The 26934-nt window shown below is 45.3% G+C and overlaps 1 protein-coding gene across 7 annotated transcripts; it reads left to right on the top strand.

Moving 5' to 3' along the window:
• Positions 1 to 2265: 2265 nt before the first annotated feature.
• On the top strand, positions 2266 to 26579 carry ZBTB2 (zinc finger and BTB domain containing 2). Of its 7 annotated transcripts, none has more exons than XM_070603155.1 (4): positions 2394 to 2526; positions 8611 to 8787; positions 18104 to 18288; positions 23805 to 26579. In XM_070603155.1, exons 3-4 carry the CDS (start codon positions 18116 to 18118, stop codon positions 25174 to 25176), a joined length of 1545 nt encoding a protein of 514 aa, XP_070459256.1. In that variant the 5' UTR covers positions 2394 to 2526; positions 8611 to 8787; positions 18104 to 18115; the 3' UTR covers positions 25177 to 26579. The 7 variants fall into 7 exon arrangements, with proteins under 7 accessions (XP_070459255.1, XP_070459260.1, XP_070459256.1 ...); XM_070603156.1 differs by lacking the exon at positions 2394 to 2526 and adding an exon at positions 2945 to 3069; XM_070603157.1 differs by lacking the exon at positions 2394 to 2526 and adding an exon at positions 5333 to 5443.
• The last annotated feature ends 355 nt before the right edge of the window (positions 26580 to 26934 follow it).

The raw sequence follows: 26934 nt of genomic DNA on the forward strand, positions 1-26934 counted from the left end.
AACTATTTTTGAACTCCTAATTTGCCAAATGTATTTTCAAAATGCAAACTAAAAGCGTAAACACTAAACAGATGATTTAACTCAGTTTTCTTAGTACTTAACTCTGAGCATTTGTGGCTCTCCCACAACCAGACTGACAGCCTCCGGTGGTCCCATCCTGAGATACACTACCAGCCCTTCTCTGCAAGGACTGTCTTCTCTCCAGCCTTTGCATATGTACTCATCTAAATGTTTCTACGGCAACAAGTTGTAGAATGCAAATCCAATTTGTATAGCATTCCTATTACTCGGTGATGGCGACTAAAAATCAAAATAATTGGGAGACTTGGCAAAAGCCAAGTTGGCACGCCTATGCCTTGGGGGAACCAGCAGCTAAGGAGCCCAGTTCCAAATCCGGGCAGCAGCTTTTGAAGAGAAGACCACGATGCCCCGGACAATACTTTCTCTAGAAACGAGATTCAGAATTTCAGAAATAACCCGAGCTTATTTCTATACAACTACATAGACCACAGTACTGGGAGACTATTTGCTCCTCCAAGAACAAGCAGAGCTAGTCTGAGTCAAGGCCAATTACTCTAGACACAGAGGCAAGCCATTTCTACCCAACAGCTTCAATCCCAAACTGTAGCATTAGTTCTGCCCACTTTAGTTTCTCCTAAATCAGTTCACTCTCCATGTGAGCACCCATCAGACCATAAACTTGAAAGTTCACAGTCAAGGTCTAAAAGAATTAAGAATCCAAAGGTCTCTAACTATGACTCTCTCCCAATCCAAATCAGTTTAGCGTCCCAAGGAGATGAAACAGATCTCAGCTGGAGAGCCAATTCAAGGCCCCTGGCATGTCAGTCTGAAGGCCGACTCTGATGTTTTAGGGAGAGTGCACTAGAAATCCTTCTATCAGGGTCAGAAGTTGCTTTTGCAAGACAGGCATGTAACCACTCCACAAGTCACTTATCTAGCTAATCAAAGAACAAGAAAGTTCAAGGCAGGTATAGACTAATTCTATTATTCACTTTGGGACCACTAAAGTTACACAGCTGCTTATTTTGTCTTCAAAGAAGGAATTAGTCATCAGTAGCCCCGGGTATAACCGGATTACTAAACTAAACTCTGATTTTTAGGAGGGACACTTCTGTATGTTAAATTAACTCTTAAGATAGGAAGGTGGCCTTAAATATTTTGTAAACTCTGTGCCAGGGCACTGTGCTAAGGTCTGGCTATGCAAACTAATGGGTTCCACATCAAATCAAGGACCTTATAACTCGGATAGCATGCTTTGAAACCAAAGAGTACTCTGGAAACTGCTGCCTCCATTTCCTTACGAATCAAGCCAGTCTTTGTGAAGTCTTCGAAATCCTAGACATGTAAAATAAAGAAATCACTAAATCCAGTCCTGAAAGGACTAAACTGTACTTCCAAAGCTACAAATAAAATTCTAGCAAAATGGCAAGAACACAAAAGTCAACTTTAAAATGTTAAGAATGACCATCAGAGACTCTAAGTCCATGTTTCAGGACCTCTAAATTTAACAGAAGGGCCAACTCTGGAATCCACTCCAACAGCACCTCAGAGACCAAAACTTAACAGGAGAATAAACGGTTCTTAAGTAACAAACATGATTTGCAGACTGACTTTTTTCGGAACAAAGCTTCACAAACTAAAACCCAATTACTGACATAGCATCGAATTCCACCCTAACAGAAACGTCTTACATCACACTCAACTAGTCCGTGAGGAAGCACGTCTACCTCGACACCCAACACAAACAGGCATTTCGACTTCAGTCTGACTTTTCAAGGACCACTGGTGACAGCAAGACACCAGTGATTTACAAGGATCGCCCTGGTTCTCAAGTCCACTGCAGTCCAAGTCTTCAGATCAAAACTCAGGCTAATACGGGGAGTCAAGGGGCAAGGGGAGAGGCCCAGGGATGTCAAGCATGAGAAGCCTGCAGAAGGATCCGAGCGGTCGTTCTCCATCCCTTCCGCGAGCATCTCCGGGATGGTCCTACCTAAACACTGTATGTAAACATGGGGCTGGTGACTCAGGCCTCCAGCCCCAGTAGGTGGAGAGAAGTTTCCTCGCCTCGGCTGCACATGCTTTGCAGAAGTTTGGCTGGAGCGGAGCGCGGAGCTGGGTGGGAGCGGCAGGGCAGTGCTGCAGGCGGCGGCGGCGGCGGCGGCAGAGCAGCAGGAGGCGGAGGCGGGCGGGGGGAGGGGAGGCGGCTGGGGGGGCGGAGGGGGCTCTTGCCGCCACTGCTCTCTCGCCGCCTCTCCCCCCCGGCGGGAGCCGCTCTCAGCCTCTTTGCACTAGTCGCTCCGCTCTCTCGGTCATGTGACCTTAACGTAACCGGACAGGAAAAGCCCCGCCGCCGCCGCCGCCGCCGCGCCGGAGACACCGACCGCGGCGGCAGCAGCAGCAGCAGCAGCAGCGAGCGCAGAGGCGGCGGCGGCGGGGAGAGCGCGGCCAGGGCTGCCCAGCGGGGCCTCCTCCACACCCCCGCCGCAGCAGCAGCACCGGCGACAGGTAAGCGCGCGCCGCCTCCGCCTCCCGGGGCCGCTGCCCACGTGCCGCCCCCGGCCCGGGCTCCGGGGAGGCGGAGGGGGGCGGGAGCCGCCGGGGCTCGCCAACCGTGCCGGCAGCGACGGTGGCAACAAAGAGGACGAATGACCCCGGCCCCGGGCTCGGGGGGAAGGCAGGCGGAGGGCCCGGAGCACACGGGCCTGGTTCTGGGAAGCGAGGGCTCGGGCGCCCCGCGGGGGCGGCGGCGGCGGCGCCTGGCGCCGGGGCTCTGGCCGCCTGACAAAACCATCCCCCGGAGCCAGGCGGCGGCGAGTCGGCGGCGGCTCCATCCGGGGCTTTGCGGGAGGGGGAGGGGACGGAAGCCGAGAGGGCGGGCGGCGGATCGGAGGAGGGAGGGAGGGAGGGAGGGAGGAAGGGGAGGGGGGCTATTCGCGTTCCGTTCCCCGTCGCCGGTCCCTCCCTGCCCGCCGCCACCGCGAAGCGCGTCCCGAGCGGCGGCGGCCGGTGAGCGTCCCGCGCTGGAGCCCCGAGAGGCGGGCCCGTCAGGTGCGTACTCCTCCCGACGCCTCGCCGCCGCCTCCGGCTGCTGCCGCCGCTGCTTCTTCGGCGGCAAGGCCGCGCGAGCTGCGGAAGTGGGTTTGGGGGAGGGGAGCGGAGAGGGAGGGGGAGGGGAGGGATCCGGTCCGACCGGAGCAGGCCCGGCCTCTCTGGCGCTTCTCCCAGCTGCAGCGGCTCCTACAGCTGCTGCCGCTACTGCTGTGGCTCCGCCTCCTCGCTCGCGGGCGGGGGCGCGCACGCGCGCTTCCGGCCTCCTCGGGTCTCGCGCTGTCTCCGGCTCTCGCGCGCGCTCTTCCCCTCTCCCTGTCTGGTCACCCCCCGCCCCCGGCGCCGGGGCTGTTGCGCCGGCCGGGGCGTTGCGCACGGCGTAGGCGTCGGCATTGTGTTAAACTCCGCGGGACTTGGGGCGAGCGCGCGCGCGCACGCGGGGCTGAGGGAGGCGGAGAGCGTGCGGCGCGGCCGGAGTGCGTCGCCCCACCCCTCCTCTCAACCCCTCGGGGCCGGGGGCGGGGCCGGGGTGCGCGGCTCCCGGGCCCGCCGGGCCCCTGCCGGTGTGGCCGACCCCGCCCCCGGCCGAGCCCCCGCCCCCTGGGGCGGGGCGGGGCGGAGCGGGGCGGGGCGGCCGTTGGGCCGCTCTCCCCTGGGCGGGGGCAATGCGGGCGTCGGTGGGCGCCGCCCGGTCGCCGCTGCGGCCCCGGGCGCGAGTGTGGGCGCGCTGAGCCGGCGGCCTCGAGCTTCCGCTCGGCGGGCGATCTTCGCCCCGATAAGGCCGAGGCCGGCCCGGAGCTGCGCTGCGGTTTCTGGCTGCGCCGCCTCGGGGCGTGGGACCCGCGTCACAGCCGCGCTCCCGGCCTCACACCCCGGCGGGGCTCGGCGGAGGGGCGGAGGGGCGGTGGGGCGCGGGGGCCGCTCCAGGGACCCGAGCCGTGCTCGGTGTAACGAAGCCCCCAAGCCTTTAATTTTTAATCAAGGCTGCCGAGAAAGTGATGATACAGAAGATGCTCAGGAAGCACGGGTTTTGTCTCTTGTAGCTGGTAGTGAATTGCAGAGGGCAGTAAAGAGGAAAGCAGGGTAGCAGAGCAGGCGAGGCAGTGCTTGGACCGTGCAAATACTGTTAGTTGCTGCCACGCCGTTTACTGCATGGGCTTCCAGCTGCTGCCTTAGGGGAATCAGCCAGGCTCTTTGCTCCCCACCTGTCTGCAGTGTTCCTTTGCTCTTCATCATAGAGTAAGCCCACTTGGGGTACGAGCCTCGGTTGTGTTGCTTTCCATAGGTTTTTTTTAGTAAAAGCACAAAGAAAGTCGCAATTACGGGCTCACAGAACTCCATGTGCTCTGGGTTTCCTTAAACGGACTGCCCTGTCCTTTCTAGCATGGACTGTCTAGGTGGACCTTGTTGGAGCACCGGAGCAGGGTGTACATACCGCGAGCACTTTGCTCAGAGAGGCCTGAAATTTTCATAGAAAATCAGAATTGACATTTCAAATCATTTCTCTGATTTATCATAAGCCAAAATTAATTGTTAAATTTTCTTTTGCATCCTAAGTAACCTTAGTCTGTATCCAGGGTGTTTTCACACTGTTACAGGTAATTTTTAAGTAGAAAGTTTACAAGCAATACTACGTTCCTTTAAACTGGGTGTTTTTCACCGTAATTTGTGGTTTATTTTCTAGCCAAGGAACTTATCGGTTACTGAAACCATCGTAAGATCTCAAAGTACAAGAAGTAATATACCAGTGGTATTAAGTGCCACCAAAAGTAACAGTGGAGGGGTCCATTAAAAAGTGGCAGATAAACCACCCCTAAAGCTTTGTTGTATAGTCCAGCTACTTACTTGTCAGTTTTAAAGCTTCTCTTCGAAGAGGGTGTAAATAGGTGGTGTTCCACAAGCTCTTCCACCCAGATACTCCAGCAGCAGAGCATAAACGCTACACATTTAAGTCATAGAATAAAAGCTGCCATGGTGACAGTTTCTTTTCTATCTTAAAGATTAATGTGAACTTTGCACTGTCCTCCAAAATCTGTACTTTTGTAATATAAAAATTATATAAAATTTTCTTTAACCCAACCCTCTAAGAAGATGCACCTTGTAAACCCTGCATATCCCAAAAAGGGCCTGTGATTTCTCCAGCTTGAGAATGGCTGAAATGGAGGTAGGGAGTGATGGAGATTTCTGAGGCATTGGCCTGGGATCAGCTTCTTGAGATCAGCTTCGGTCATCTCTTAACTGTCTCTTGGTGCTTTGTCCCTAGACCCGCTCACCTTTCCCGGAAGTAACTCTGGGCAAGTAGTGTGGCGCCAGGCTGTCACAGTAAATGAAGAACTGCTGATCAGCTGGAGGCTTCACCATCAATTGCAAAAGGGCATGTGTCATTTTTCCTACTTCCTTATGGTTGTCTGATCACCAAGGCGTGACCTCGAAAGCCTAAAAGGGAATTGAGACTTTTTATTTTCCTGAAGAAGGAAAAAATGTAAACATTCTAAGCATTAGATCGAGAACATTCTTTAAACCTTGTTTATGCTCAAGTAGGTTATAATTTTTATTAGCAAATTAAATTTTAATTAGAATATTACTTTACGTTGATAGTAAATAAGATTCAGTGTTTTACAGTGCTGATAGGGTGTTACATGATGGAGTCAGTAGATACAGAACAATTAGCATAAGTTGACAGTCCAAAACATTTAGGACCTTTTCTTTTGGTGAGAAAGATATTTGCCCTGAGTAACATCCATTGCCAATCTTCCTCTTTTTTTGCTTGAGGAAGATTAGCCCTGAGCTAACATCTGAGGCCGTCTTCCTCCATTTTTTGTATGTAGGATGCCTCCACATCATGGCTGATGAGTGGAGTAGGTCTGCGCCCAGGATACGAACCCACAAACCCAGGCTGCCAAAGCGCAGTGCCCGGAACTTTAACCACTCAACCACGGGGCTGGCCCCTAGGACCATTTCTTTTTATGGTACAAAGGCCAAGTTAGAGTCTGGTATTTATGCTCAAACACAAAATCTGCAGTTCACATGCTTGTGGTATGCATCATGTGACTTTCTCATTTAAAGAAAGCTCAGTGTGCAAAGATAGGAGTTTGTAAAGCACTTTTATGTATCTGGGTAAGTACGTACAAAACAACTTTTTTACTTTACAAGAGGTTTTAGTGTACACTTCCTTTAGACAGTGTGCACCCCTAAGTTCTGCACCAAGCCAAGGTGAGCATCAGAATCATCTTGAGATGGTTTCAAAGTGTGCGTGTGTTCTCCCATGCTACGCCTAGTCACTTAGATTGTCCAAGACCCCAAACTGACTCTGAACAGGGGTTGTCTAAGTGTGGTCTCCGGTCCCTTGCGAATCCCCAGGACCCTTTCAGGGTTCCACAAGGTCAAAACTATTTTCATCATGACACTAAGACGTTATTGGCCTTTTTCATTGTTGACAACATGTGTTGACATTGGAAAGATCTGCATAACTCACTGAGCTGATATTTTCCAAATGGCCACTGGATGATGTTAAAATTATGCACGAATAAAAGATCCATGCAAAGTGCAAGAGAGAGCAATGAATTTTACTGTAATAGAGTAGGGAAATTTCGTTCATTGAGATACTTTTATATCACACAAGTAACCTTTGAGAAACTACCATTTGTCAAGTTTTGGTGTAGTATCAAAGAAGAATATGCACACTTACCTGAAAAGGCTATTAAAATACTTCTTTTTCCACCTAAATATGTAGGTGAGGCTGGATTTTCTTCAATCCTCAACCAAAACAGATTTCACAACAGAGTAAATGGAGAAGCAGAGTAAATGCAGAATCCAGATGTTTTTATTAAAGAGATTTGTATGGGGCCGGCCCTGTGTCCGAGTGATTAAATTCACTTGCTCTGCTTTGGCGGCCCAGGGTTTCACCAGTTCGGATCCTGGGCGCGGACATGGCAGCGCTCATCAAGCCATGCTGAAGCAGCATCCCACATGCCACAACTAGAAGGACCCACAACTAAAAATATACAACTATGTACCGGGAGGCTTTGGGGAGGAAAAGGAAAAATAAAATCTTTAAAAAATAATAATAACATAAAATAAAAAGAGATTTGTAAAAATATAAAAAGATACCACTTCACTATTTCTTTGTTATTTTGGAAAATATAATTAGTTTTTCATAAAATGTTATTTATGTTGACATGCAATGGGCTTATTATTGCTATTTTTAATTAAATTAATATATTTTAAAATTTTTCTCAGTTTTAATTTCTCTTATGGTAGATATCAATAGTTATATTCCATATAAACAAAAGTTCTTTCTTGTCCTCAGTAATTTTAAAGAGTGTCCTGATACCAGAAAGTTTGAGAACCCCTACCTTAAAATATTGAAATAAATTACTCAGTTAAGACTCTGAGTTAAAACTCATTTGCAGCTCCTCTCTGACATGCGCTATAGGTGATTATATTTTCTTCAGCTTGAGTTTGTTAATCATCATACAACATATAAAACAGGAAGGCAATATCTACTTTGGTGGGTTATTAGAAGCAAATTAGGTTAGGTTTTAAATTTTGCTGTTTGGCCATATGTAGCTTTCCTTAAAATTGGTTGTAGCATAATGCCTTTAGAATTATCACTTTAATATCCACTCTTTATTAGCCATAAGTCTCTGACCTGCTTCTCCTTGGCACGTAAACTGTCCCTGAACTGCCTCCTTCTCACCTCAACTTATACTCAGAAATTAAAAACTAATTTTAACATTAACTTCAGCAAAATATAATGGAAAAGACAAATCTTTTACAAAGGCAATGCTTTCCAAAGTCAAAACAAGTGTTACGGTTTGCTCATGTCCCTCCTTTTTCTAATTACTATGGAAGAGGACTGACTAAAGAAATGCTAAGAAAATTATCCTAATCTGTCACCACAACCAAATAAGGTACATTTCCTAGCTTTGAAATACTTTAAAAATATGCTAAAATTCAAATGACCGGCCTCATTCAAGTTTACTTTATGGGTCTTCAAATATTAATTATTAATAATACTCGTTGAAAAAGCCATTTTTTCAATAGTAAGTGGTCTAAACTGCTTGAAAGAATCAATCTTCCTCGCGGGTGGTGCTATCTCTGTTACTGGTATGTCCCGTGCATTCCAGCGTTCATTTATGCTTCTCTTAAATGAAATCACGGGCTTCCGAAGAAGACCCTTTTAGTGCCCTTGAAGTGGGTAGTCTAAGTGGTATTTAGTATCTTAGAAGAGCTATTATCTTTAAAAAATGAATCATCAATTCCCAAAAGCTGTTTCGTCTCCTGTTCTTATACTGAAAGTGAAAGAGGAACTTAGGTTGTCAAAATAAATTATGATTATATTCATCCCATTTGGCTGCCCGTCCAAAAGGTGAGTAACTTAAGGATGAGCCCACATGTGCTGTGTGGTGGAAGCTGGAGGCACTCGACGTCTGGGTGGGATCCCGTTATCAGTGTGGGAAACAGGGGTGAAGATCAAAGCCAGAGCATTAAATCATATACATGATTATTTATATTTGGCTTTGAAACTGTTTTTTACAGTTTATCAACATGATACGTCTTAAAAGTCTCGGAATTTACTTAAGAAAAAAATCACTTTATACACATATACATACATAAAGAAGACGTTCTATGAAAACCCGCATTTAAGAATTGCCTCTCCACCCCGGCTCTACTTTTCTTCAGTTCTTCTCTGCTCACTATTCTGATTTAGGAAAGGTAAATTTTTTTTTAAGTTCCGTTTACAGTGTTAAGTGGTTGGGGGGGCTTTATTTGGGTCTTCAGTTTCGTGTCAGATTGTTGGCCCCCTGTGACTAGGATGAATAAGAACTTTTAGGAATGATCTGTAGAGCAAGGTAGTGGAAAGAGCATGAAATTTACACCCAGAAGACGAGTGGTCATTGACTCCTGTTTGCAGTTTTAACCTCTGTGAACTATCACGTAGTGATTGAAGGCTGTGACTTCTGGAGTCAGACACACCTGGCTTCTCCAAAGACTCTCCGACGGAAATCATGGTCCAGACTTCGGAGCTCCAGACCAACAGAACCAGCCTGTCCTCTACATCTCTGCTTGGCTGTCTCAGGAGTATCTCAGTCCAGCATGTTGAACCTAACCTCATGGTCTTACCCACAAAACTGGGGGTTTTGCCTGTGTTCCTTCTCCTGGCGGAGCCCCACAATCTATCCGGTTACACAAGTTAGAAGTCTGGGAGTCATCGTGGACACCTTCCTCTCCCATCCTCCTCCATCTCAGCCACCAACTAGTTGGGTTGACTTTTTGTCTTCTAACTATCTTTCTAATCCTGCCCTTCTCCTTCCATCTTCATCACTACCACCCCTCCACCCCCCCCCATCTGTCCTCTCTCTTCTAGACTACTGGAAGATCTCCCTTCTCAACCACATCTGTCAGGTCTCCCTTCACCTACCTCTTTACCACCCCCCCCCCGCCCCCAGTTTGGTTAGTTCTGCAGTTGCAGGCATCTGATCACACAGATCAGATCAGAATGATCTATATATTGTAGATCACATCACCCTGTCTAAAACCCCCTTCAGTGGCTTCCCACTGCTTTTAAAATGCAGACCAAAGTCCTTAAGAAGACCTGCGTCGCCAGCCTCATCTTGACTCATTCTTCTCTGGCTCTTTGCCCATCAGCCACACTGACCTTTCAGTTCCTTAGTTGCATCTTGTTCCCTCCTAACTTAGGGCCTTTGCAAATGCTGGTCCCTCTGCCTGGAATCCATCTTTGCCCAGTTAACTCTTCTCATCCTTCAAACATCTGCTTAACTGGCGTTTCCTCACAGAAGCCTTCCCTGACTCCCAATCCCCAAAGGAGCCCCCAGTTTTGTGACCTGAGATTTCCTTGTATTTTTCTTTGATAGCTTTTATCAGAGGTGACTGTTATAAATTTGTGTACTTATTTGATTGCACCCTGGAACTCTGTGTTCTGCATGCCATTGCGTCCGCTGTGCCCGGCACCTTAGAAAACTATCCAAATATTTGACCACTTCCGGATCTGCTTCTTAAGAGCTAGCCCTACCTGTGGGCAAGTTACTTAATTCCTCTAAGTCTAAATCTCTTCTTCTGGAAAGAGGATAACTGATCTTTGGCACATCATAAGTGGTCATTTGTTATTAATGCTGTGGTTGTTAATTACTAGAATTAATAATGACTTGAAAGACAACAATATACCATGGTATTATCAAGGATTAAATGTTATGTGTGAAGGGTCATTGTAAACTATAAAGCACTATTCATAACTTAATCATTAGCATGAAGAAACACGAAATGGCATTTTAAAATTCTAAAATCTAGTATGCAGTAAATCAGTGAGATTTTTTTAGGTTAATCTAGGATAGATAGAAATTGAACTTTTACCCCAAATCAGCCAGCTAGTGAGAGGCCACACCATGACTGGAACTCAACGCTCTTCTCCCCTCCAAACATACAGTTATTAATTTATTTAACAAGTAGTGAACACCAGACAATATTCCAGACACATGGGATAAAGTAGTAAATGATAAATGAGACTGAGTGCTGGCTTTCCGGAAGCATCAGGCAGGCGTGTAAACTGGCATGTTCACAGATCCTCAGGAGGCAAGAAGAGCCTCCTAGTCTTGAGGGTCAGGGGAATTTTGCAGAAAACAGGTAGCGCTGGAGGAGGTGGGGCAGGCGGTAAGTGGTATGTGCCTCTGAACGCGGCATGTGCAAAGGTCCAGTGCACAGGTTCCAAGGCTCTGTTCAGACAGGCCCCCTCTCCTGATTGTGTAAGTGGAAGTTGAGTTGCTAAGCTGCCCAGCATTGGGTGGAGGCCTCTGAACAGTGAGTGTTGGAGACTGTCAGGAGCCCAAGAGTGGCCTGGGCCTTCAGGACCTCCGGGAGAAAGAAAACTCCTCTTCTTTAGCTTTTCTCAGTTTTTCTAGAATTTCCAACATGAGTGAAATAACATTGTTATGTCTCCATTATCATCGACATACTCAGATGAAACTGGATTTTTGATAACGCTTGAACTTCAGAACAAGTGGGACACTTGATGATCTCTTCGTAAAGATCACCAGATGGACAGTCTTGTATCAAGAAAAGAATTAGGCACAACTTAATGTCATAAAGTAAAATTTTATGTTGTAATGTTTTTGCAGTAGAAAAAAATGATTTTTCCATATATTGAACATGGTGCCAACTGTCCTTCCTTTAGAAAGATATTCTGACATTATGTCCATTCTGCCTATTGATATTTAACAGTCCCCCATTCCTACTGGGAACATGAATACTTTATGTCTTTTCTTGCAAAGTAAAGAGGGAACCACACTCGGGTGGACCCCCAGTCTCAAGGTCGTTTGCTTTGTGTTCAGTAGGCCTGTGAAACCCGCAAGTCTGGAAACCATTAGTGTAGCTCAGCACTAGAGCATGTAGCGCAGAGTCAGCTGGGGTTAGGGCATGCGGGACCGGCCAAGCTATGCTGAGGAATTTGGTTTTCATCCTAAAGGCAGTCGGGAATCACAGGAGGATTTAAGCAGGATAGCAACATCAGATGTGCCCTTTGGAAAGATCGCTGTGGATGGATTGGAGAGGCTAGAGCTGGAAACAGGGAGATGCGTGGAGAGGCAGGGCTAAGGCATGGCGCTTGGATAAAGAGTTCACATTGGTGGGATGTGGTGACCGACGGCTGTGGGGAGCGAGAGAGGTGGAGGCCAGAAAGGGGAACTGAGATTCCTGGCTTGATCAAGGGCTGGGTGATGACGCCATGAGCTGGGGGTACAGAAGGAACAAGTTTGTGGCTGTGGCTTTTATTGTCCTTTGGGGGAAGTGGGGGTGAGGGGAGGGGGAAAATGTGAGTTGTTTTGCCCAGATTGAATTTAGAGTTCCTGTGGGACAGCCAAGTGGAAGTGGATCAAATCACCGAAGAGAGTCTGCAGAACGAGAAGTGGGCTGTGAACCAAAGGCAGAGGAGCATCAGCAAAAGAAGAGTCTTTGATGGAGATTAAAATAGAATAGCCAGAGGTGAGATGAAAACCAGAGCACAGTGGCCTGGAAGCCAGGACAGAATATTTATGGAGCAGGAGGAAGCGGGTGAAACGCCGCAGAGAGGTCGAGTGAGCTGCCAGTCCATAGAGCTGGGGAACTGAGGTCCTCTGGGGAGCTGAAGTCCTCTGTGACCTTGTGGAGCCATTTCAGCGTTGGGGGGGAGGGGGGCAGGAGGGATGCGGTTGACAAGCAGACATCCATTTCCACAAAGGGGGAGTAGCCGCGAGCAGAGCCAGCGCATGAAGATGCTCCGTCCTCAGCCTGCGCAGCATTCTTGTGCAAGCAAAGCCTCATGGAAAAGACTATGAAGGGGGCCCTGATGAGGAAAGAAGATTTGGAAAAGGGCAGTAGTGTCAGCTGAGCTGGGGTGGGATAGGAGCCGCTGGTGATACACTTCTGGTAGAATCCAGGCCAGTCCCCGCCCTCCTCCCTTCTCCCTCCTACTTCGCACTCGATTTTCTCAGGCTCATTCACATTGGTGAGAATCTAGGGGGGTTGATTTTATTTTTCTTCCTGAGAAAGGTTTTTTGGTGCCTAAAATAAGATTTGTAGAAATTGATCTGTGCGGAAGTTTTTTCTTCTATGTGAATTTTGAACATATGATTCGTTCTCTTCTTTTTTCCTCCGTTTATTTGGTTTTTACACTTCTCTGAGACTCCTGCACACGTGTTCTTCCCTCTATATTTGAAAGACATGTTCAGTTTGTTTCCTATTCTAGATGTTCCTAAATTGAGATCCTAAAAATAACTAGTAGACACCCTTAAAAAATAAATGATTCGCAGTTTTATCATGGCTTCATCCTTATGGTCTTAATAAAATACTTATATTAGTCTGTTTATGGAACAAGAAGGAGCCATACATTTTGCTGTATCAAAGGAAGTGATATGTATCGGTTAATGTTATAATGAGAAAACCTCAAAATCTTCCTATAAAATATTGATAAATTTGGTGACATTAAAACATAAAATTATATATGTTAAAAAGCCTCTATAAAACAAAGTCAAAAGAAAGTGCAAAAAATATTAGCAACATGTGTGACCAAGGGCTTATTTTCTCATATACAAAGGGTTTTAAAGATGGATAAGGAAAAGACAGCCCCATAGAAAAATGGGCAAAGCACATGCAGAGATACAACAGGAAATATAAATGATCAATAAACATAAAAATGTACTCAGTTCATCATTAAATCCATAGAAGGTAAAATGATATTGGCAAAGATTCTTTAAAAAATAGCAATACCCCCCAAAAAAAAAATCAAAAAAAAAAAAATAGCAATACCCATTGTTGGCTGGAGTCTGGGGAGACCGGTGCGGGTGGGTGGGGTGGACAACTGTCACCATAATATTTGAATCTCTTACAACAAGTATATATCCTTTAAAGCAGCAATAAAAATAGTATTTCTTAGGGGCCGACCCCGTGGCTGAGTGGTTAAGTTCACGTGCTCCCCTTCAGTGGCCCAGGGTTTCACTGGCTCAGATCCTGGGCACAGACATGGCACTGCTCATCAGGCCATGTTGAGGCAGTGTCCCACATGCCACAACTAGAAGGACCCACAGCTAAAATATACAACTACGTACTGGGAGAGTTTGGGGAGAAAAAGCAGAAAAAAAAAGAAAGAAGATTGGCAAACAGTTGTCAGCTCAGGTGCCAATCTTTAAAAAAAAAAATAATAATGTTTCTTATTAATTTGAAACAAACAAACATGCCTACACGTAGTACGTTCTGACAAATCAAATGAACCCCAGTTTAAATCCCACTTGCGTTATGGATTCCATAATCTTGGGCGACCCACCTAACCTTTCTACGCCTGTTTCCTCATTTGTAAAATATGGGTGGCGAGACCTCAAAGAGCTCAAGTTAGTGTGAAATTAAGTGAATAACATGTAGAAATGAATGGTTAATAGTAAACACTCCGTAAGTAATAGCCACTCTTGTCCTTGTCACCAAGGGATAAATAGTAATGTGTGACTGTACTTGAAGCTCCATCTGCGAAAGTGACACCGGAAGCTGCCTAAACGTGTAGGTAATTGTGATCAGAGTCAGTGCGTGATAAAGCAGCTCATCACAGTCTGCTTTTAGAGGATATTATTATACCTTTTTGTAGAGGAAGGCAGGTTAGAAAGATGGAAAATGAATGTTCTGGCACTTTCCAGAGAACAGCCTTGAAGACAAGCTTCTAAGCGTAGATCATGGTGGAGATCAGGTTAGAGATGTTTCCTTGTAATCTGGGTTACTTTGCAGCCTGGCAGCGTCTCTGGCTTTCATCCTGAACCCCATGCTTCTTCTCTGCCGCCCCTGCCCCATCTTAGTACTTTCACCTTCTCTGACAGACACACAAAACGTTGGATAACTAAGTTCTGAGCCATACCATTGATGCCCGTGCTTAAATGAATCCTCAGTCTAGGTCTTTGTACCTCCATCACTGCAAGCCCTGCTCCTCTCATCTTTGGATGTGGCTCTTGGGGAAAACACGAAACTTGACATCCTGGCTTCTTGCTCTGTGACCTGATCATTCACTTAAAGTCGGATTCTCTTTCGTTCTGGGAATCATTTGGGAGCTGGCTTGTTAATTTCCGAATCTGCCCCGACTATCCCCAGAACAGGAAGGAGAGTGGGGAGTTCAGCACCAGCTGAGTAAGAATTGCTGTGTGTCCGTTTTGTTTTTCTTTTTTTGTTTTTAAGCTTATTGGTAATGCATTCTTCACAGTAGCTTCCCTAATTCTGAAGATAAGCATCATAGTTATCCATTGTAAAAAATCTGGCTAATTAATTAATATGGTGGACTTTTTTTTAATTAGCTTTTTCTTTTGACATAGCTGTAGATTCACATGCAGTTGCAAGAAATCAATCATTTGAGAGATCCCATATACCCTTTACCCATTTCCTCTGCTGGAAACGTCTTGCAAAACTGTAGTACAATATCACAACCAAGATATTGACATTGAGACAGTTGAGCTAGAGAGCATTGCTGTCCACAAGGATCCCTCATGTTGCCCGCCTTTAGGCAAACCCATTTCCCACCTGCTCCCCTCACCCCATCTCCACTACTCATATGTTCTCCATTTCTGTAATTTTCAAGCATGTTATATAAATGGAATCATGCAGTAGGTAACCTCTTGGGGTTGGTTTTTTCACTCAGCGTAATTCACCCACCTTGTTGCATGTATCAATAGTTCATTTCTTCTTATGTGACTGAGTAGTTTTTTGTTCTATGGGTGTACCACACTGTGTTTAATCTATTTACCATTGAAGAACATCTGGGTTGTTTCTATTTTTGGGGTATGAGGGATAAAGCTGCTGTGAATAGCCATGTACAGGTTTTGGGGGTTTTTTTTAAAGATTTTATTTTTTCCTTTTTCTCCCCAAAGCCCCCCGGTACATAGTTGTGTATTTTTAGTTGTGGGTCCTTCTAGTTGTGGCCTGTGGGATACCGCCTCAGTGTGGCTTGATGAGCAGTGCCGTGTCCGTGCCCAGGATCTGAACCAGCAAAACCCTGGGCCGCCGAAACAGAGGGCGCGAACTTAACCACTCAGCCACGGGGCCGGCCCCACCATGTCCAGGTTTTTGTGTGAACATAAGTTTTCATTTCTCTGGGATAAATATCCATGAGTGCAATTGCTGGGTTGTATGGTAGTTGCATATTTAGTTTTTTGTTAAGAAACTGCTGTTTTCCAGAGTGGGTACACCATTTTACATTCCCACCAGCAATGTATGAGCAAGCCAGTTTCTTGGCATCCTTGGCGGCATTTGTTGTTGTCATTATTTTTTATTTTGGCCATCCTGATAGGTCTGTAGTGAAATCTCATTGTGGTTTTAATTTGCTTTTCCTAATTGCTAATGACGTTGAGTATCTTTTCATGTGTTTATTTGCCATCTGTATGTCCTCTTTGGTACAGTGACCTTTCAAGTCAATTGCCCATTTTCTAACTCAATTGTTTTTTTACTGTTGAGTTTTGAGAATTCTTTATATATTCTAGATGCTAGTCCTTTGTCAAACGACTAGTTTGCAAAGCTTTTCGAATATTTTCTCATAGTCTTTGGTTTGCCTTTTCATCCTATTAACAGGATCTTTCACAGAAGTTTCTAATTTCAATAAAATCCAGTTTATCAATTTCTCTTTTTACGGATTGTACCTTTGATGTCAAGTATAAAAACTCTGTATCTATCCCTAGATCCCTAAGATTTTTTCCCATTTTTTCCCCCAAAATTTATAGTTTGGTGTTTTATATTTGAGTCTGTGATGCATTTTGAGTTAACTTTTAGATAAAGTATATGACTTAGATCAAGGTTCTTTTTTTTTTTTTTTGGCCTATGGAAGTCCAGTTGATCCAACACCATTTGTTGAAAACATTATTCTTCTTCCACTGAATTGCTTTTGTGCTTTTGTCAGCAAATTGTGCGTATTTATGTGGGTCTACTCCTAGTATTCTGTTCCATTGATCTGTGTGTTTATCCTTCCACCAGTCCCGCACAGTCTGGAATACCGTGGCTATATAATATATCCTGAAATCAGATAGACTGATTCCTCCCACTTTATTACTCTTTTTGAAAATTGTTTTAGCTGGTTCTTTACCTTTACACGTGCATTTTTAAATATTCTTGTCTGTCTAGGAAAGAAATCTTGCTGGGATTTTGGTAAGAATTGTGTCAATTTGGGAAAAAATGGGTATTTTTACTCTGTTGAGTCTTCCAAACCATAAGTATGGTATGTCTCTCCACTTATTTAGATCTTCTTTAATTTCTTTCATCAGCATTTTGTAGTTTTCAACATACAATTCCTGTACGTGTTTTGTTTCATTTACACCTATGTGTTTCATTTTGGGGGGATTGCAAGTGATACTGTATTTCTAATTTCAGTGTCCATGTGTTCACTGTTAGTATATAGAATTACAATCGATTTTTAGATGTTTATCTTGTATCCCATGGTGTTGCCAAACTCATTTATTAGTTCTAGGAGTTTTTGTAGATTCCCTGGGATTTTCTACATAATAATCATGTCATCTGCAAATGGGGACAGTTTTATTCCTTCCTTTCCTGTCTGCTTGCCTTTTATTTCCTTTCTTGCTCTATTGCACTGGCTAGAACTTCCAGTGCTGTGTTGACTAGAGAAAGTGGCCATTCTTGCCTCGTTCCCAATCTTAGGGAGAAAGCATCTACTCTTTCTAACCGTGAAGTACACTGTTCAGTATAATGTTGATTGATGTGTAGTGGGCTTTTACAAATGCTGTGTGACTCTGGGAAAGGAGCAGGCTGCTGATTTCATGCCCCAGCCCCTCTAGAGGCACGTCCTCCTAGAGAGAGAGTCAGGCCCAGTGAGGAGCTTGGGTGAAGTGTGAGGAATGAAGATCTTAGAATTTGGAGTCTGAACATTCAGATTTAAATGTTGACTTCCCCACCCTCTACTGATGGCCTTGTTGAATTACTCACACCTCTCAAAGCCCATTTCCTCCCCACAAAAGGAGAAGGGCACCCATCCCACTCCCTCACTCTGAGTGTGAGCGCCCAGGACGGGAATGAATGTGTCCTTATTATCTCCTGTCCCGGCAGCCCTGTTCTCGCAGTGGGAGCTGGAAAACTGCCCCAAACTTAGGAGATCTTGACCCCACCAGGCCGCAGCCCCACCTTGATTTATTTATCTCTGCAGAAGATTTGACACTTCTGATGGGTCATTAGAATTGGCATTTGGAATCTTAAACTAAAAGACTAAATGGTCCAGGAATATTTGCTGTCTCAAGGGCAGACTACCCGAGTTCATTTCCTGGCGCCTCCGCTTACCATCTGTGCAAACTTGGACAAATCACAGAATCCCTGAATTCACCCTAAATACATCATTCTATAACAGGAGTAAGGACCGAACTACCCAGAGGGCTGATGTGAAGACCACGCAAATTAATTCCTGTAACGTTTTGAGCAGTGCCTGACGCATTACTGTGATCGTTACTATTGGTGACTATAAACGACACATACTAACTTGTGAATCACCTTTCTTAAAAAAAAATTGTTTGCTTTGCAGATTTTTAAAAACATGGATTTGGCCAACCATGGACTTATTCTCCTGCAGCAGTTAAACGCTCAGCGCGAGTTCGGTTTCCTGTGTGACTGCACGGTTGCCATCGGCGATGTGTACTTCAAGGCACACAAATCAGTTCTTGCTTCATTCTCCAATTACTTTAAGATGTTGTTTGTCCATCAGACCAGGTAACTAACGTGGTTGCTAATTTCTAATGACTGTGGACTCTGACTTCCGGGGCCCTCTTTCCCCCTAAACCTGCTCTTTGCCCTCAGCAAGACCACGGGTCTCGCTCCCCTCCCCAGGCTCCTGTGCTCCCAAGTCCCTCGTGACTTCGCTTGCCTCCTTCCCCATCTTGGTTACTCAGGCTTTCAGGAGCACTTGAGAATCATGGACCTTCGAGCCCTGAGCAGCCCCTCCACCTCCAAACACCCTCGCTGGTTTCACCTGTAGTCGGGGTCAGCAGGGTCTGGTCCATTACCAGCCAGCTGCAGGACCTCCTTAATGCCTTCCTCTCTCTCCTCCAGCCCCAGCCCGGGTATCCCCTGACGGTCAGTGTTTATCCTTGTCTCCAACTCAGTGAGAAGCTTGATGGCATGAATTCCCCCAATTTCCTTCTTTTCTCTCTTAAAACATATCAATCTCAGTCTCTGCACTCAGTTTTTTCACCCATCTCTCCTATCTTGCAGAAGACGGCCTCTCCATGTCTAAGGAGCACCACCTCCCTCCCGCCTCATGCTTCCAGATGCTACCCTTCATTTTTATCCTGTGCTTTTCATTTTATATTTTTACACACCCCACCCCCAGTCTCTGAAAGATCAGCGCTTTCTTCCACTGCTGTCTACTTGAGTTATGGGGCTGCTTCTCCTGTATTTCACCACGAAAGTTCTTGAAAACCGTCTGTGATCTAAGGGTGATCTGTGGCCTTGCTTGTACTTCCTTATCCCACTCGCTTCCTATCCATTGGCGCTGCGGTTTCTACCCCATCACTCGACTGAAATCTGAAGTCATTTCTCAAAGGTCACCCCTTCAGCAAAACCACTGCTCTCCTCTCAGCTCTCTCGTCCTTGTCCTGTGCAGCATTTGCTCCTATTTTCTTCCCTGTTGAGGGTCGTCATCTGCATTTTGATAACTCTGTCCCTTGGCCCTCGTCCCTCTCAGCAGGAGCCTCTGTGAGTTGGGGTGAGTTTTGGGCTTGGGCTGTCCTGCTTCTTTCTGTGAGCGCTCCCGGTGGGAGCGCATTTGTTTCCTGGATCTTGCCCCTGGCCCTGATCTTTCTCTCTCTCCACAACTCCATTTCCCAAGGCCCCAGGCTGCCTGCTAGATATTTGGAATTGAATATCCTCCTCTTATCTCACTTAGCATGTCTACAACTGGGTGAAGTCTTCCCTGTAGCCCCTCCTGACTTCGCCACATTTTTATCTTCAAGTAACTCATGCTTAAAATCTCTCTAAAATCAGATCTTATCTGTCCCCAAGTCGGTTTTTCTTCAAAATACCTTTCGTTAGTCTTTCATTCTCCTTCTCACTTCTGTGTTCTAATCATTTTCCACATTACTGTCAGCTTAATATTCCTAAGCGTTGCTTTGATTTCAGTGTGCCTTTGATCAGAAACCTACCAGGTCGTCTTACTCGTTTGATTGGAAACCTAGAGGATACCCATTGCGTATCTAAACAACGCACAGATTCCTTGTTCTGTCTTTCGAGGCCCTGCTCGGAGCCTGATCTCCTTCCAGCCTCGTCTCCGACGGAACCCCTCTGGGAGGCCCCCCGCACCCGAACCACAGTTTGCTGGTGTTCTGCCCACTGCCTAAGTCCCAGGTCACTTGTCACCTCTTCCCTGACCCCTCCCCTAATCAGGCGAACCAGAGTGGTCCACAGCAACCTCTTCCTCTCTCATGTTTCATAGCACTTTATTTATGCCATTTTGTAAGATCTGCACATTTTCCCTTTCTTATTGTTATTTGTGTACCTACCTCCCCTCCTCATTCATAAGTTTCTCGAGGGCAGAGACTGGGTTTTACTAATTTTTTTGAACACCGCAGTGTATAATTCAGGTATTTGTAGATAATAGCCACTGGATACATGTCTGGAGGAGCAGGCTGGGCAAATGCTAAGATTAATGGCAAGCAGAGGTGGCTTTATCTTGTGACACCAAAGATGCTCCCTCCTGCTTCATTGTCAGAGACTTCATAGCTAATGGGTGCTTCAAAGTCTCAACACAGTGAATTAAATTGTCTTAAAAAGTAGGAAGATTTTAATTTTGAGGAATAAAAGAATACAGTGTAATTAAATGCAAGAAACTTAAGTATAAGGCAGTAAGCCCAAGTTTAAGCAGTAGTGTGTTATTGCACAGAGGTGGCACATGCCATTTGGGCTGCCACCCGGTGGCCTTGCCCCCCTCGTTGAGATAAGCCAGACAGGAGGAGAAGGGCAGGAACATGCTCTGAAACCAGCACCCCCAAGGCACTGTGCACTGCCACCTGGCTGCTCAGGAGAGCACTGAGAATAGGTGTTTCCCACAGCTTAGCGAGTTATATGTCTTTAGTTACCACTAGAGGTCTCTGTCCTATGTTCGCTCCTCGAAGGGGTAAGTTTTAAATCCAGTAGCCTGCAGACTTGGAGCTCTCAAAAATACAAACTGAAGAATAGGCCTTGCTAAGGACAACCTTTGACGATGTCTAACATTATTTAAAAATCCTTATTTTCAAATTTCTTTAAGCCCATCTTTTGAGATCCTAGTAAAAGGAAAATTGAAAATTAAATGACTGGGAAAGTTGATATGAAGGGCTTGTGGCTGTGCTAAACTATATTTTCCCTACATAAAAGTGTTATGTCACACAGACATCTGCAGGTCACACCACTTAGGTGTAATCACATCGTAGAGAGCTGTGTGCTTCCCAGAGGACTTGAAAGTGACCAAAGTCTGGCCCCCAGCGAGCTGAGTGATTAAGAAAGGAAGTCAGGCTGCCTGGGAGGAAAAGCAAAGGATGGAGACGGCTGGCATGTGCCATAAGGAACTTTCTTAAATAATTTTTTTAAGTGTCTGTGTGTGTATATGTGTATACATGTACTTCTGCTTTAAGAAAAAAACCTAAACAAATCAAGATAGATTGGTGTCTGGCAACCTCCCTGGGCCCTGGGTGCTGGCAGTAAAGCCCCGGGGACTCCGCATTCCTCCCCCTGGTGGTTTCTCCCTATCTCTGTGGGGGGGCGGGGGGGGCCTTGGAGTCCTTCCCTCAAGGCCTCGCTGGGCCTCCCCATCTCCACCCTTCTTTTCCGTCAGAGACTACACAGAGCTCTTTAAAATTTGAGAGGTTAAATGTTGAGTGTCCATCCTTCACAGGTGGTAGACAATGGACAACCTATACAGTAACAAAAGAGGGGAAATTACGAAACTTACAACAGAGTTTTTATGGAAGGGGACCCTGCGTCGTGGTAGTTACCTCTCCTGGATACTGAAAAACACAGCCCCATGTGGGATTTCTGCCTGTCCCTTTTCTTTTCTGGGGGCTGAGGGGCTCACTAACTATCCCCTCCTTCTGCCTGAAGGAACATTCCATCCGGGCAGAAGAAAAGGTGCCCTAGAGTCTCTTGGGGGTATTTGCATCTCTAAAGGCTGTCGTTTCCCAGTTTACTAGGCCTCTGCCTGGCCCTGGAAAGATCCCTCTAGCTGTCTTCCCTTTGGAGGGGATTGTTTACATTATTCTTCTTCTCCACACATCATCCCTGAAGTTTTGTGCTGAGTATTGAACTTCCTTAGAGCATCTAAATATGGGCTAGTGTACACCTAATATTGTGGGCACTCACCTCATGCTTAAAGGGAAGACCGCCTGTATTTGCATTCCTATTTAAAGGAAGATAAATAATTTAAAAGACTATAAAAAAAAAACTCCAAATAAAGATATGAATGATCTGTGTGTCTTTTTTAAAAATAGTCACATAAACTCTTCCCTTTATACTGTCAAAGGAGTGCTAGTTTCTATGCTTGATCTTTATTCTTTGCTTCCATACTTTGTAGTTAAACATTTTGCATGATTATTTCTTTGTAGTCGTCTTGAAATGTACACACATTGACACATTGATAGCAGTTCAGTACTTATTCAAGTCTGTCCTGTCACAAATTGCTGCTAAAGTCACTTTTTCCTTTTTTTAATAGAATAAAATATTAAATTTAGAAGAGCAGGGCACACTGCTCCTATTTTAGCATATTGGAAAATATTTGTTAATAAGATAAACAGCAAACGGAGCCAAAAAGAGTTATACTAGTGAGAAGTAGTATAACAAAAAGTGATTATAAATTCTAAAGGCATTCAAGGAAGGTGACTTTGAAGTTGAAAATGCATTGTCTATAGAATACATTCACTCAGTAGATGAGCACACACCTCGCAATAGGCACATACATATCTCACTGATTTCTCATGATGCGTTGGAATCCCTGTCATTGCCGATGTTCTAGGAAGAGTGCTCAGTGACCTCTTGATTATTGCTGCTTGATCAGGATGGTGTTTCTAGAATGATGCCAACACTAGAGTCTAAAAGTTAGAAAATCAGCAACACCCCAGCTGCTTTAGGTGCCTCAGATAAGTCACTTGACTTTTCGGGACCTCAGTTTCCATACCTGTCAAATGGGAATAATCAGATCTGCCTTAACTACTACACAGGATTGTTTTAATGCTCTAAAGAATCTTGACTTTGGAATTAGACCCAGATTTAAATCCCACTTCCACCAATTACTAACCCTGTGAAGTTGAGCAAAAGTTTTAATCCCCTTGAGCCTCAATCCCTTATCTGTAAAATGAGAATGAATGGCAGTTAAATGAGATAATGCCTGCAAAGCTCCGCTGCGGTGGTGATGACGATGGCGATGATGTCGATGATGATGATGATGATGACAACGATGCTGCTCACATTTGATGAGGAGGGGCGCTGTCCAGAGCCGCCTTTTAATGCAGTCTAGCAACACTGGGAAGGTGATCTGACGCCGTCAGAGCTGCACTGCGGCTAGCCTCCCCTTTAGGGCACCTCCACCTTCACGGTGGAGCCAGATCAGAGCACTGAGCAAATTAGGTTTTATTTTTCTCTCATTTCCATTGTCTTGCTCTTAGGCACCTGTTCTTACTAGTCCAGCTCCCTCATGTCATTTACAAGTGAGGAAACTCTCTAATCAGGTAGATTGCCTTACCTTAAAAGATCTGCTCAGCTCTGCCGCGATTGGGTCAGTACAGAATCCCAGACTTTTAGCTAAAGATCTGCCAGGGCGGTGATTCCTAACCATTCCTAGGTCACAGGCCACTCTCAGACTGATAGAAAAGCAATGGATCCTCTCTGTGAAACACAGAATTTTTTGTAGAGAACTCTTGAAGTTCTCTATAAATGATACAATGTTACATAGATTAGTAGGAGAAAAACTGCTTCAAGAGTCTATGAGTTAAGATATCACATTTGTTTAACATGAACTTTTCCTTCTCAGTCCTTTAAACACATTTATTATATTTCTCCCTGTTTTTAATATAATTAAATTTAAACTTATATAGGTTCCAGTTATCTGTCTTGAGTATTCCATTCCATTTCATGAAACTTACAGTAAGAAATGGGGAATGTTCGTGTTTCATTTGCCTTTAAAAGCGCTGTTTTTTTCTTCAGGCTTATGTTATTGAAGACGTAGATTGACACTTAACAGACGTTTTCCTTGTTTCTTTCAGTGAGTGTGTCCGTTTGAAACCAACTGACATACAGCCTGACATCTTCAGCTATCTCTTACATTTGATGTACACTGGAAAGATGGCGCCCCAGCTGATTGATCCTGTTCGATTAGAACAGGGGATCAAGTTTCTACACGCTTACCCTCTGATCCAGGAAGCTAGCCTGGCCAGCCAAGGAGCCTTTTCTCATCCTGACCAAGTTTTCCCGCTGGCTTCTTCCTTGTATGGCATTCAGATTGCAGACCATCAGTTGAGACAAGCCACCAAGATTGCCTCCGCACCTGAAAAACTTGCCCGAGAACCACGGCCGCAGGCGTCGAGGATGAGCCAGGAGCCGGTCCCTGAGGCCTCCCAGCTCTCTCAGCTGACTTCAAATCTGACCCAGGTGAATCGGACACACATGACCCCCTCGGATCCCCTGCAGACCTCACTGTCTCCGGAACTCGTTTCCACTCCCGTTCCTCCCCCTCCTCCTGGGGAGGAGACCAACCTGGAAGCTTCTTCCTCTGATGAACAGCCTGCATCCCTCACCATAGCCCACGTCAAGCCCAGCATCATGAAGAGGAACGGCAGCTTTCCAAAGTACTACGCCTGCCACCTGTGTGGGCGGCGCTTTACCCTCCGGAGCAGCTTGCGGGAACACCTCCAGATCCACACGGGGGTGCCTTTTACATCAAGCCAAGCGGGAGAGAGCCGTGTGCCCCTGTCTCTTTGTAGCAATGCAGCTGACCTGGGAAAAGACGCCATGGAAGTGCCTGAAGCTGGGATGATAAGTGACAGTGAGCTGCAGCACATCTCAGACTCTCCAGTCATCGACGGACAGCAGCACTCGGAGACGCCGCCACCCTCTGACATCGCGGACATTGACAACCTGGAGCAGGCGGACCAAGAGAGGGAGGTAAAGCGGCGGAAGTACGAGTGCACGATATGCGGACGCAAGTTCATCCAGAAAAGCCACTGGCGGGAGCACATGTACATCCACACGGGGAAGCCTTTCAAGTGCAGCACTTGTGACAAGAGCTTTTGCAGGGCCAACCAGGCTGCCCGGCACGTGTGCCTCAACCAGAGCATCGACACGTACACCATGGTGGACAAACAGACTCTGGAGCTCTGCACCTTTGAGGAGGGCAGCCAGATGGACAACATGTTGGTCCAAACCAACAAACCCTACAAATGCAACTTGTGTGACAAAACGTTCTCCACCCCCAATGAGGTTGTTAAACATTCATGCCAAAACCAGAACTCGGACGTTTTTGCCCTAGACGAAGGGCGTTCCATTCTCCTGGGCGGTGGGGACTCGGAAGTAACGGAAACTGACCACCCAGTGTTAGCTTCCATCAAAAAGGAACAGGAAACAGTGTTGTTAGACTGAATGTTACTCACCTTTTTAAAAACTGTCATTTTTACAAAGACTATCTTCCTTCCCTTCCCCCAATTCAGAACTATAGTTCTCCATGGCATGATGCGAACAGGACCCCGGGCCCTCTCTCCTCGCCCCCTTCCGCCGTCCCCAGCCCCTCCTCCCTAAAGGTTTTGTGCATTATCAACCTGGAACATATTTACTTTAATTCAGGGGATATTGGAAAGATAATGGTCAGTAGTACTTATAAACTCAAATAGATTTTGAGAAGCTTAGATTATTTCAAAGCATACTTGGAACTAATGAAGGGTATATAACAAAACAACTAGAATGCAATTTGGTGAGCTAAAATTATGAGTGTCCCTGGGTAATAAGTCTTCCTTCTCAGAAAAACGATGTTCGAAAATACAGCATGCTTCTTAGACATACCGCTGGGCTCTGAACTATGCAAAATCTAGAAGGTGTGGGAAAACTTTAAACCCAAGAAAACGTTCTTAGGATTCATCCTCCAGGCGTCTTATTTCAGAATGCACCCTTGAGATTATGTCCAGTCAAGAAAAATCATTAGTTAAGAAATCTACTTGAACAAAACACAAAAGAGAAAAAGTAATAATGTGATGGCAATCTTAATTTTTGGATAAAACATGACAAGCTGTGAGTTTGTGTGATTGTAAGAGAAAATGTGTGGGTACTTGGTGTAAACAGGTGGACTAATGCACATGCCTTATCCAGTTGCTGGCTTCTTTCAAAGTTGAACAACGACAAAGTACTGTATTTTAGTTTCTGACAAATTTGTTGGTTGTTTTAAACATCAGATTTGAAGGTACTATTCTATACGTTGTCTTTCTGATTAGAAAAGGACAGCCCATTCTCGCAGTTGCCAATGGTAAACTTGTTTTAGCACCAACCATCTGCTCTTTATTCGGAGTTCATACTGCAGGAAGAAGGGTACCAGGATGTGTATCTTACCGGGGAGGTTGTGAGCAGAAGATGTAGTAACTTTAATGTCTTTAAAAGTTCATGCTAATAGTTTACTGGCAACGTTCACTGAAACATCAAAAATGGCAAACAGAAATCAGGACAAAAGAACTAACTGCTCTTGGGGAAAAAACTTGATTTTGATGTTTGGTCTCCAAATTTTTTTTTTTTTAAACACCTGGAATTTTTTCCATTGGCCTGAAAGCAGTAAAATTTGTCCATTAATCTTCGCTTGGGCCAATAACAGAGTGGTCTCACAGGACAAAACAGGAGCCAGAAATAAGGACCGAAGGGGAAGGGGAAACAGTTCATAGCTGTGCTGTACGTCTATGTTAAAAACTGAATATCTCGTCATCCTATTTCATGTATAGTTGAGTTCTCAGATTTGTAAGTTTTTATACATACTTTCATTGAATAAACATTTAATTAAATGGGAATATGATTTTGTCTGTGTATTACTTGGTCTACCCAAAAAGATGCAGGATGGGGAAGTAGAAAGCATCACCAAGGCGTCGCTTTCTCACTGGATCTCCTCTTTCTGTCTGCAGAACTTTGGGCAATTCCCCTGAGTGGCATTTTCCACCTTTTCAAAATGAAGACCTTGATAACTGCATTGGGGCATAAGATGGTGAGAATCAAATGAGTAAACTCCATATGAAGATGCTACAGTCTGCGTTTGACTAGGAATGGGTCTAGAGAAGGTCTTATCCAACTTTCTTTTACAAGAAGGGAAAGAGGCCAAGAGGCGTTTGCCCAAAGATGACACACATTCATGCTATATGAACCTAGATT

This window comes from Equus przewalskii, chromosome 32, assembly GCF_037783145.1.
Source record: "Equus przewalskii isolate Varuska chromosome 32, EquPr2, whole genome shotgun sequence".
NCBI lineage: Eukaryota > Metazoa > Chordata > Mammalia > Perissodactyla > Equidae > Equus > Equus przewalskii.

Coding starts and splice junctions, on each gene's coding strand:
- ZBTB2 (XM_070603154.1), top strand. CDS start 18,116: ATGGATTTGGCCAACCATGGACTTATTCTCCTGCAGCAGTTAAACGCT. Junction 18,289..23,804: donor TTGTTTGTCCATCAGACCAG/GTAACTAACGTG, acceptor TGTTTCTTTCAG/TGAGTGTGTCCGTTTGAAAC.